The sequence below is a fragment of the Ranitomeya imitator genome, chromosome 5 (assembly GCF_032444005.1).
Source record: "Ranitomeya imitator isolate aRanImi1 chromosome 5, aRanImi1.pri, whole genome shotgun sequence".
Lineage (NCBI taxonomy): Eukaryota > Metazoa > Chordata > Amphibia > Anura > Dendrobatidae > Ranitomeya > Ranitomeya imitator.
In genome coordinates, this window is record NC_091286.1 from 138,939,553 (window position 1) to 138,952,440 (window position 12,888).

Below are 12,888 nucleotides of genomic sequence, written 5' to 3' on the forward strand. Positions count from 1 at the left end.
TTGCGCCTGATGCAGCTGGTACTCCATTACTGCTGCCTGCTGCTCACACAACCGCTCCAACATATGTAACGTTGAATTCCACCTGGTGGGTAGGTCACATATGATGCGATGTTCCGGAAGGCGGAATCGGCGCTGCAGAGCTGCAATGCACAATCTTGCCATGCTGGAATGCCGCAAGTGAGCACACTCTAGTCTAGGCGGACCTTGTGCAGCAGTGAATCAAGATTCGGATAGTACCTCAAAAAACTTTGCACGACCAAGTTGAGCACATGTGCCAGACATGGGATGTGAGTGAGGCTGCCTAGGCCCAGAGCTGCCACCAGATTTCGGCCATTGTCACACACTACCATGCCTGGCTGGAGATTCGCTGGCACAAACCACACATCGCTCTCCTGCTTGATGGCATTCCAGAGCTCCTGCACTTTGTGGCTTTGATTCCCCAAAGAAATTAATTTCAATACAGCCTGTTGACGTTTGGCCACGGCTGTGCTCATATCGTTCGTAACAGGTAAGCGTTCACGGGTCCATGTGGAGGTGGACTGTGATGGCTCCTGCAGCGCTGATTCAGAGGAACTGGAGTATGAGGAGGAGTCAATTTGTACAGACTAGATTCCTGTAATCCTTGTAGTTGGCAGAACACGTACAGCACCACTCTCGAGATCTGTACCCGGCTCCACAACATTTACCCAATGGGCAGTGAGGCAAAGGTATCATCCCTGTCCATGGTGACTGGTCCACGCATCGGTGGTGAGGTGGACCTTGCTACTGATGGCGTTTAGTAGCGCATGTTTAATCTTTCCCTCCACATGCTTTTGCAGGGCAGGGGCAGCTTGCCTGCTGAAATAAAAGTGGCTGGGCATGCTGTATTGTGGTACTGCCAATGCCATCAAGTTACGGAAGGTGTCAGTCTCCACCAGCCTGAATGACAGCATTTCAAGAGACAGTAGTTTTGCAATCCCAGCATTCAGAGCCTGTGCTCGGGGGTGGTTTGCCGAGAATGGCCGCCTTTTCTCCCATGCCTGTGCTACCGATGGCTGTAGACTGGGCTGGGAGTATGAGGATGATAGGGAACGTGGTGCTGTGGGTGGAATTACACTGGGTCTATGTACAACAGTGCCAGAGGTTCTTCCATGGCGATCCTGTGAGGAAGCCGAACCAGCTGTGTGTGAGCTGGAGGAAGAGGCTACAACATGAGCTGAAGAGGTGGTAGGTGCCGCTGTAGGTTGGCCTAGGTCTTCAGTGTGTTTTTGTAACTCCACCGCATGCTTGGTCCGCACGTTTCCACATATTTGTGGGATTGAGGTTGCTGACACTTTTCCCTCTTTTGACTTTCTGATTACACAGCTTGCATTTGATAAAGCAAATGTCATCTGCAACTGTGTCAAAAAAGGACCAGGCACTGCAAGCCTTGGGAGCGCCCATTTTGGGTTTTGGAAGAGGCATGCTCCTAATGGGTGCCGAAGTGGAGGCTACAGGCAACGCAGTCACCCCCCTCCCTCCTTTTTGGGCCGTTCGGGGAATCTCTTCCTCAGAGCTGCTCCCACCACCTTCCTGTACCTCAGGCCATGATGGGTCAAGGACCTCATCATCTACACTACCCTCTTCCAAGAACTGCTTCTCCTGGGTAGTCTCAGCAGCACAGTATGCACCAGAAAGTGGCACCTGAGTCTCATCATATGCGTACTGAGGTGTGCTGACCGTAGGCACTGGCCCACCCGCCTCTTCTGATTGAGAGAGACAAAGCACTTGCGCATCACTGCATACTGCCTCTTCTTCAGTTTCTTTAATGCTGCTTGGCTGGACCCTTCTTTCCAAGCCAAGAGATTCAGAGAACAGAAGTAGAGATGGTCCTGTCCTGGGCTCTCTGACTGCCTGGGCAATTTGGCAGTTGGTGAAGAGACAGATGGGTGCTCTTCAGTGCTCTGTGCCTGAGAGGTTGTGGCACTAATTGAAGTCTGAACCAGTTGAAGAACTGGTCGCAGGGACACTGTCTGGGAACTGGTCGCAGGGGCGCCGTCTGGGAACTGGTCACAGGGACGCCATCTGGGAACTGGTTACAGGGGCGCAGTTTGGGAACTGGTCGCAGGGACGCTGTCTGGGAACTGGTCGCAGGGACGCCATCTGGGAACTGGTCGCAGGAGCGCAGTATGGGAACTGGTCGCAGGGTTGCCGTCTGGGAACTGGTTCAGGGGCGCAGTTTGGGAACTGGTCGCAGGGACGCCATCTGGGAACTGGTCGCAGGGGCGCCGTCTGGGAACTGGTCGTAGGGACGCCGTCTGGGAACTGGTTGCAGGGACGCAGTTTGGGAACTGGTCGGAGAGCTGTCTGGGAACTGGTCGCAGGGGAGCCGTCTGGGCGCTCGTCTTAGGGGCACCTTCTGGGAACTGGTCGCAGGGACGCCGTCTGGGAACTGGTCGCAGGGGAGCCGTTTGGGAACTGGTCGGAGGAGCACCATCTGGGTGCTCGTCTTAGGGGCACCGTCTGGGAACTGGTCGCAGGTTGGGAACTGGTCGCATGGACGCCGTCTGGGAACTGGTCGCAGGGGCGCTGTCGGGGAACTGGTCGCAGGGACGCCGTCTGGGAACTGGTCGCAGACGCCATCTGGGAACTGGTCGCAGGGGCGCAGTTTGGGAACTGGTCGCAGGGACACCATCTGGGAACTGGTCGCAGGGGCGCCGTCTGGGAACTGGTCGTAGGGACGTCGTCTGGGAACTGGTTGCAGGGGTGCAGTTTGGGAACTGGTCGGAGGAGAGCCGTCTGGGAACTGGTCGCAGGGGAGCCGTCTGGGCGCTCGTCTTAGGGGCACCGTCTGGGAACTGGTCGCAGGGACGCCGTCTGGGAACTGGTCGCAGGGGCGCCGTCTGGGAACTGGTCGCAGGGATGCCGTCTGGGAACTGGTCGCAGGGATGCCGTCTGGGAACTGGTCGTATGGGCGCAGTTTGGGAACTAGTCGCAGGGACGCCGTCTGGGAACTGGTCGCAGGGACGCCGTCTGGGAACTGGTCGCAGTTTGAAAACTGGTCGCAGGGACGCCGTCTGGGAACTGGTCGCAGGGGAGCCATCTGGGAACTGGTCGCAGGGGAGCCGTCTGGGAACTGGTCGCAGGGGAGCCATCTGGGAACTGGTCGCAGGGGAGCCATCTGGGAAAAGGTCGCAGGGGAGCCGTCTGGGAACTGGTCGCAGGGGAGCCGTCTGGGAACTGGTCGCAGGGACGCCGTCTGGGAACTGGTCGCAGGGGAGCCATCTGGGAACTGGTCAGAGGAGCGCCGTCTGGGAACTGGTCGCAGGGGAGCTGTCTGGGTGCTCGTCTTAGGGGCACCGTCTGGGAACTGGTCGCAGGGACGCCGTCTGGGAACTGGTCGCAGGGACGCCGTCTGGGAACTGGTCGCAGGGGAGCCGTTTGGGAACTGGTCGGAGGAGCGCCGTCTGGGAACTGGTCGCAGGGGAGCTGTCTGGGTGCTCGTCTTAGGGGCACCGTCTGGGAACTGGTCGCAGGTTGGGAACTGGTCGCAGGGACGCCATCTGGGAACTGGTCGCAAGGGCACAGTTTGGGAACTGGTGGCAGGGACGTCGTCTGGGAACTGGTCGCAGTTTGGGTGCTCACAGCTTTTCACAAACTCCTAGAAGCTTCAGAAAACTTACTAAGGAAATCAGTCAGTTACTGCTTAGTACAATCACTACTGACGAGTGAGGCCCCGGCCGGACCCACAGGGAGCTCATCGGTCTCCTGATAATGACATGCCCATCACCCCATTAGAGACTCTACGTCACACACTGGCCCACTGTAGGAGTCTCTACCGCAACCTATGGTGGTCACGGAGGCGCCTGGCACAGTGCACGGGGTGACCCGCGCCTGTACGCAGGGTGCGGAGCTGCGGCACACACCGCCCTCAGCACAGCAGCAGCACAGCCTCACGGCTCCTCACCAGTCCCCTCATGTATGTATTATTGTATTGTCCCAGTGACACGCCTGCCATGCACGCTACGTCACTGACCGCCCTCCCACAGGTGGAAGCGGAAGAGTGTGCGTCGTGTGCTGTTTCCTCCTGTCAGTATCCGCTGCCTATCTGTGTAGAACAATGGCGGCTCCTCTCCCCTCTTTACCTCCGCAATTCAAGTCCCTGCAGCATCACCTGAGGACGGCGCAGGAGCACGACAAGAGGGACCCGGTGGTGGCTTATTACTGTGAGTACCGGGCACTGATGGAGCCTCACACTATACTATGACTGGTCCGACAGCAGCATGTCTGCTACAGGGATACAGGACTCCCCCAATCAATAGGTGTGAGAAGCCCCCACTGAACACATGATGGAGAATATAAACCATGAACTAGAAAAGTAAATAAAGAACAAGGACTTTTATTAAGGCTCCAAGCTCTATATTTGTTGTAGAGACAGTAAATGGCGGCCAGTGGTGATCGCTCCTATAGCAGGCTGCAGTGTAGGGACAAGGGGCAGAATGTATTTGTCAAAGTGCAACTCTGCCTCCCAGACAGAACATGAATGTTGTCAGAAAATGTCTACAGCCGAGAGGGACGTGGTGATGGCTCATTACTGTGAGTAGCCCACGCCGTGACACCTGCCTCACACTATCCACTATGGCAGGACCAGCCGTGCCCGGACGTCTGATCTGGGCGCTGCACAGTTCACCGTCAGTCTTACCGGGATTTGACATTCGATGCCCCGGATCGGTCAGCCGGACTATCCTGCAGATCATCATGGGACCATCTGACCTTTTAATGTGTGTAGGGTGAGGTGTCCTGTTATCTGCTGTCCCAGTATAGAAATAACGGGCATGTCGGATTTCAAGTTGCCTCATCCTTTGGTCTTCATCTAAGATAAGTTACCTCCGGAGGCTTCTGGCAGCAACTTATTCCAATCTCATTGTAGAGAACACCTACCCATTAAGATGAGCCCTGGGGACAGGTGTTTAGGGTGTCCCAAATAATGTCTGTTGGTCTTTGGCCCTAGGCTATGTGCACACGTAGGAAATGTGGTGCAGAATTTTCTGCACTAAATCTGCATCTCTTGGCAGCATCCGCAGGTGTGTTTTTTGCGCAGTTTTTGTGCAGATTTTATCACTGTGGATTTCTATAATGGAGGGGTGCAGAAACGCTGCAGAACTCCACAAAAGAAGTGACATGCACTTCTTTGAAATCTGCAGCGTTTCTGCGCGGATTTTTCTGCACCATGTGCACAGCTTTTTTTTCACATTGATTTACATTGTACTGTAAATCACAGTGCAGTTCTGCAGCGTTTCTGCTGCAGTTCTGCACTAAATCTGCATCGTGTGCACATACCCTAAAGCAGATCTGTCAGCTTCATGTGAAGGCAGCTTATTGTAGCTACAGGACCTATTCATAAAACCCTGATATTAGAGGACCTGTTAAAAATGGGATACACTTAACTTTCAGTAATATTTATACTTAAGACCTCCAATAATTCACTGCAGTTAGTGCACTAACATACTTCACATCTTGATAAAATGTATGTCACTTAGGAGATAACTAGTATGTTCATAAAACAAAACACAGATTCCCTAAGACTCATAAACAACTAGGCTGTAATATACATGAAAGCAACAGCTCTCCAGATAAGGTCCCTCGTCTTTACGCATTTCGTCGTCCCACTAGTTGACGATTCCTCAGGAAACTCCTATGAACGATGACCTCTTATCCTAGATGAGATTCATATGTCGTATAGTATTCAGTACTATGATGCCCCCTAAAATTCCATTAAAATGTTTCTGCACATACATGAAAGGGTCACTATTGACTTTTAGGATTACTACCACTTATAGGTACAATTCAAGTTCTCTTCCTCCTCAAGAGATGCAATATGCATACTTGGTTCAAACACTTTAGGACTGTCCTTTGTCTCACTGTCTGGACTCATGTGTGTGAGAATTCCTTCCTCTGTGCTGGGGGGATCCGATTTTGTGGAGAAGGACCATGTGCAGCAGGTAAACACAGGAGATCTGTGCTGCTCTCACTTCATTCTGTACTGTGCATGAAGCAACCTAACAGGAAGAAATTAGTAACAACAAAAGCGGAGATAAAACATGTCTGCTGAGGGCTCAAGATACACTGTTAGGCCTTTTTCACACTTCTGTTTTTTACAATCAGTCACAATCCGTCAAAATGTTGAAAAGACAGATCCTGTGCTGATTGTAAAAAAATGGATGTACTGGAGCCATTTTTTGATGGTTCCAGTGCATCCTAGAAGGCTATGTGCACACGTTGTGTATGTGTCTTCGCCGCACCTTTTTGCTGCAAAAACGCATACACAACACAACCCATGATAAAAATAATAATAACAAAAATAAATAAATCATGATATTCTTACCTTCCGGCGTCTCACGCAGCCCCTGCAGCATTCGCGATGCTCCGTTCCCAGTGATGCATAGCGAGACTATAACCTGTGATGACGTAGCAGGTCAATTCGCTATGCATCATTGGGAACGGGAGCTGCTGGCAGCATCGCGAGCATCGGGAAGGCTGCGGGGGCCGTTCGGGACGCCGGAAGGTAAGAATATCACGATTTTTAATTTTTTTTTCTTTTTAACATATCTTTTTACTATTGATGCTGCATAAGCAGCATCAATAGTAAAAAGAGAGCGAGAGAGAATTTCCCTGACGGGAAATTCTTCCGCGCATGCTCAGTTTGAAAAGAAGGCATCCGTCGTTGGATTCCTGCTTTTCACAGTCAGCGACAGATGCTGTGTCCATAGGCTTCCATTATAGCCAAGTGACGGACAGCGCAGGATCCGTCGCTGAGCGACCTTGCGACGCACAGAAAAAAGTTCCTCTGTGCGTTGTCTCCGCTCGACAGACAGCAATTTTACGACGAATCCAGTGCACGACGGATGAAACGTGTGGCTATCTGTCACAATCTGTCGCTAATACAAGTTTATGAGAAAAAAAATGGATCCAGCAGCTCTATTTGCTGGATCCGCTTTTTCTCAAAATGACGGACTGTGACGGAAAAGAAAGACTGAAGTGTGAAAGAGGCCTTACAAAGGTTAGGTTATATATAAGCCGAGATTTTCAGCCCATTTTTTTTGGGCTGAAAGTCCCCCTCTCGGCTTATACTCGAGTCATATACCCGGGGGTCGGCAGGTGAGGGGGAGCGGGGGCTGTGTAGTTATACTTACCTGCTGCGGCGCAGTCCCTGGCTTCACCGGGCGCTGCAGATTCTTCCTGTATTGAGCGGTCACATGGCACCGCTCATTACAGAAATGAATAGGCGGCTCCACCTCCCATAGGGGAGGAGCCGCATATTCATTGCTGTAAATGATCGGTAACTGTGACCGCTCAATTACAGGAAGAAGCTGCAGCGCCGGGGAAGCCAGGGACTGCAGGGACCGCGCCGCAGCAGGTAAGGGGAGCACTGCGCGATATTTACCTGCTCCTCGCTCCGGTGCGGCTCCGTCTCCAGCGTCCTCTGGCAGTGACGCTCAGGTTAGAGGACGCGGTGACGTAGTCAGTGCGCGCCCTCTGCTGAGCGTCAGTGCTGGAGACGGAGCCGCACGAGGAGCAGGTAATTATAGAAAGCGCTGGCATCCTGAGCAAGAGAGGTGAGTATGTGATTTTTTTTTTTTTTTTTTTTATGGCAGCACCAGCAGCATTCTATATGGCACAGCTTTATATAAGGAGCATCTATGGGGCCATAATCAACAGTGCAGAGCAATATATATGGCACAGCTTTATAAGGAGCATCTATGGGGAAATAATGAACGGTGCAGAGCAATATACCGTATATGGGGCACAGCTTTATAAGCAGCATCTATGGGGCCATAATCAACGGTGCAGAGCAATATATATGGCACAGCTTTATAAGGAGCATCTATGGGGAAATAATGAACGGTGCAGAGCAATATACCGTATATGGGGCACAGCTTTATAAGCAGCATCTATGGGGCCATAATCAACGGTGCAGAGCAATATATATGGCACAGCATTATATAAGGAGCATCTATGGGGCCATAAAGAACGGTGCAGAGCATTATATGTGGCACAGCTTTATATAAGGAGCATCTATGGGGCCATAATCAACGGTGCAGAGCAATATATATGGCACAGCTTTATAAGGAGCGTCTATGGGGAAATAATGAACGGTGCAGAGCAATATACCGTATATGGGGCACAGCTTTATAAGCAGCATCTATGGGGCCATAATCAACGGTGCAGAGCAATATATATGGCACAGCATTATATAAGGAGCATCTATGGGGCCATAAAGAACGGTGCAGAGCATTATATATGGCACAGCTTTATATAAGGAGCATCTATGGGGCCATAATCAACGGTGCAGAGCAATATATATGGCACAGCTTTATAAGGAGCGTCTATGGGGAAATAATGAACGGTGCAGAGCAATATACCGTATATGGGGCACAGCTTTATAAGCAGCATCTATGGGGCCATAATCAACGGTGCAGAGCAATATATATATGGCACAGCTTTATAAGGAGCATCTATGAGGCCATAATGAACGGTGCAGAGCATTATATGTGGCACAGCTTTATATGGAGCATCTATGGGGCCATAAGGAACGGTATAGAGCATTCTATATAGCACAGTTGTATATGAAGCATCTATGGGGCAATAATGAACGGTATGGAGCATCTATTTTTATTTTTGAAATTTACCAGTAGCTGCTGCATTTTCCACCCTAGGCTTATACTCGAGTCAATAAGTTTTCCCAGTTTTTTTGTGGCAAAATTAGGGGGGTCAGCTTATACTCGGGTCGGCTTATACTCGAGTATATACGGTGTATATGTATGTGTATATGTATGTGTATATATGGTTCTAAATGGTTCCAAAACACTGCTCAGGGCTTGAGAAAGGATACTATATCCGAAATTATATATATATATATATATATATATATATATATATATATATATAATTTCGGATATAGTATCCTTTCTCAAGCCCTGAGCAGTGTTTTGGAACCATTTAGAAGTAGCCAAATCCTTTTCTTTCAGATAAACCCTATAGAAGCAGCTGTGTCCTCCTTTATCTGAGCTGGCAGAGACCTTTTATGACATTGTTCTTAAATCACAAACTTCTGTTGAAGCGCAGATCAGGTAGTGAAGGTGAGGGTTTTTTTTTTTTTTTTTCAGCCGAATTGCGGTTTTGTTATTTGCTGCACATTGGGATTCATTGAGGAATTAATTTACTAAATTTGTGCTTCAGTGACTCTGCTCCAGCGAAATGGCCTAAATGATTTGTTCAATATGAATCTACCACATTTGAGCGCAATTTACCACTTAGATGCTGTATCAAATCACCCCTCAACTTCCACTGTTAAAATCTCCTAGAGAAGAGAATGTCAACAGATTTTATTTTACTCTTGTATTTAGCAACATTAATTTTTAGAGCTCTTTACAAGTGTAAGCATCATTGCTGCCCCCATTGGGACTCATAGTCTAAATTCCCTAAGTGTATGTCTTTGGAATGTGGAAGGAAAACAAGGAATACTGAGAACCAAGAGGAAAGTCACGCGAACTCGGGGAGAACATACAAACTTCCTGCATATCTTGTCCTTGGTGGGATTTAGGCCTCCTTCACACGTCTTTGTGATTCCGGTGCTGGAAAAAACAGTACTGGTGAGGTCTGTGTCTACGTATGTGACATCGGTGTGTGTCATCCATGTGCCATGTATGGAATGAAATGCAGCATAGAAATTAAAAAAAATTATGTATTAAAGATGTTCAAAGATAGAGATAGATAATGATGAGGAACTTGATAGATAAAAATGTCAGTGTGATTTATAATCAGTGCTTATTTTTCTGTACTTCTATTTATTGTTTAATAAAAATGATTTGGGGTCCCCCTTAGGTTTACTATCCAGCATAGTTTTAACTGGCAGCTGCGGCCTGATTTTAATGGGCTGGGATGGGGCCATGGATATTGGCCCCCTCCCAGATTAAGAACATCAGCCCTCAGCCGCTCTTCCCACTTGCCCTGGTGCGATGGCAAGTTGGGTAATAGTTGTAGGGTTGAAGTCAGTTGTTTTTATGTCCGCTGACATCAAGCCCAGGGGTTCACAACAGAGGCATCTATTACTGACCCATAGTCAAATTTAATAAATATGCAAAGTAAAGTAATTTATTTGAAATAAATACTCCCTGACCTTCTTTTACTCATTTATTAACATAAAAATCTAAGTAATCCTCACTGTTCCACCAATAATCCATTATTACCCATGTCCCATGACGATCCAGATGGTTTGAGCCGTGACATCAGTGATGCGACCGCTCACCGCATCAGCCTGAACACCTTGAGCGTGAGAATGCGGCTTCATGTGACCCGCTGTGATGTCGCTAAGGTTACTGCCGTTCACAGGCAGCGGATATCACGCTCATTGTGTTACGGCTGATGTGGTGAGCGGTTGAATCACTGATGGCACTGCTCACCACACCATCTGGATGCAGCTCAGTTGGAGGTCTTTGTGGGGATATGAGTGTAATGGTTTATTGTCAAAAAGGTGAGTATAACTTTGCTTCTTTATTTTTTGGTGAATAAATTGGTAAAAGAGGGTCATGGAGTGTTTATTTACATTAAAGGACTTTACTCTGTGTCTTTTAATTAAATTGACTGAGGTTAGTAATGGGGGTGCCATATAGATGCCTCTCCAATATTAACCCCTGGGCTTGATATTTGCGGACATGAAACAACGAACATCAACCCCACAACTATTATCCCACTTGCCACCGCACCAGGGCAAGTGGGAAGAGTGGAGGCTAAGTGCCAGCATTGGCGCATTTAATCTATGTGCCATTTCTGGGGTGGTTGAGGGCAATGTTCTTAATCTGAGTTCGGGCCAATATCCATGGGCCTGTCCCAGCCTATCAATATCAGGCTGCAGGTGTCTGTTTAGCCTTTGCTGGTTAGTAAATATAGGGGGGACCCCACTTCATATTTTTTTTTTTTTGAAGGATCCCACCTATAATAACCATGAAAAGCTTAGCAAACAGATGTGAGCGGTTATTAATTCGCTAGGAGCCTTGATGGCAATTGACCCCTTCTCAGAATCTTAACATTAGCCTCCAGCTATTGGCTTTCCCTTAGCTGGTTAGGAAAACAAAGGTGGGTCCCCACACTGTTTTTCTTTTTTTTAATTATTTATTTAATACACAATATACACACACGCACTCACGGTACTGTCTCAAACTCGGGTAATTGTTGCCTGGCCTTTCTGATCGCAGGGAGACCAGACGACAATGATGAGAGCTGGATTCAGCAGGCGGCTTCTTGCAACAGCGTTAACTGTACTGCTTTTCCCAGACATTGGAGCATGCCGCCTGAGCTTTTCATTCCGATATTATTATTATTATTATTATTATTATACATTTTTATAGCGCCATTTATTCCATGGCGCTTTACATGTGAGATATGTGTCCCACTGATGTTATCCGTGTGTCATTAGTGTGCATTTTGTCTGTGGAGAATGTCAAAAAAGGACATGTCTGTGGGTTTTTCACAATGACGCACAGAGTCCGTGTGACAAACTTATCATGTGCGCACTACCATTGAATACAATGGGTGTGTGTGTGTTCGTATTTGCAGTCCTTAACAAATGGACCACATATGAACATTAAAAACAAACGTATGAAGAAGGCCTTAATCCCAGAGCTGCAAGGCTACGGTGATAACCCCCTATTTTTGAGATTACTATAGTAAAATGAAAGTGAAACCTGCATTCTTGTAATATTAAAGAAAAAAGATCATTTGATATGAGATTTATAATTTCATCTTCTGTCATGTTGATGTTTGTCTCAGAAGTGATAGGTCCTTTGTAAATGTACAGCCGGCAAAGACTGTGTGTTTTGATCTGTATTTCTTCTTTTCAGGCAGTGTTTTTATCACGTGTGTTTCCTATAGTAACTAAAAACAGAAACACTGACCTATACTTACAAGATAGATGGTTATAGGACCCAGTATATGCTAAGGAATGGGTTCTATATTGCTACTAGATGGTGGCCCGATTCTAATGCATCGGGTATTCTACAATATGCATGCCCACATAGTATATTGCACAGCTCACGTAGTATATTGCACAGCCCACGTAGTATATTGCACAGCCCACGTAGTATATTGCACAGCCCACGTAGTATATTGCACAGCCCACGTAGTATATTGCACAGCCCACGTAGTATATTGCACAGCCCACGTAGTATATTGCACAGCCCACGTAGTATATTGCACAGCCCACGTAGTATATTGCACAGCCCACGTAGTATATTGCCCAGCCACGTATGTAACAGGTTAAAAAAAGACTTAAAATAAAAAATAAACATATACTCACCCTCCGAAGGCCAATTGAAGTCCTGGCGCCTGTGTGCGGTGCACGCGGCAGCTTCAGCTTCCGATCCCAGGGTTGGTATGAGCGCAGGACCTGTGATGACATCGCAGTCACATGACCGTGGCGTCATGGAAGGTCCTTCTCGCATAGCATCTTTGGAACCAGAACCTGCCGCTTGCACTGCCGAGGACAGTGCGAAGTCGGAGGGTGAGAATAACATTTTTTTTTTATTATTATTTTTAACATTAGATCATTTACTATTGATGCTGCATACGCAGCATGAATAGTAAAAAGTTTGTCACACAGGGTTAATAGCTGCATTAATGGAGTGAGTTACACCGCGGTCATTTAACGCTGGCATGAACCCTGTGTGAGGGCTGACTGGAGGGGAGTATGGAGCGGGCAATGACTGCGGGGAGGAAGGAGCGGCCATTTTACTGGCGGACTGTGCCCGTCACTGATTGGTCATGGCAAAACACCCACGACCAATCAGCGACTTGGATTTCCATGACAGACAGAGGCCGCGACCAATGAATATCCATGACAGACAGACAGACAGACAGACGGAAGTGACCCTT

At 48.3% G+C, this 12,888-nt stretch overlaps 1 protein-coding gene across 1 annotated transcript in view; it reads left to right on the forward strand.

The window, feature by feature from the left end:
• The first annotated feature begins 3,412 nt into the window (after positions 1-3,412).
• The window catches only part of VTA1 (vesicle trafficking 1), a 359,268-nt gene continuing 349,792 nt past the window's right edge, over positions 3,413-12,888 (forward strand). The window contains exon 1 of the mRNA XM_069769186.1: positions 3,413-4,184. Coding sequence (XP_069625287.1) covers positions 4,079-4,184 — 106 coding nt within the window. The 5' untranslated portion in view covers positions 3,413-4,078. The remainder of the gene's footprint in view (positions 4,185-12,888) is intronic.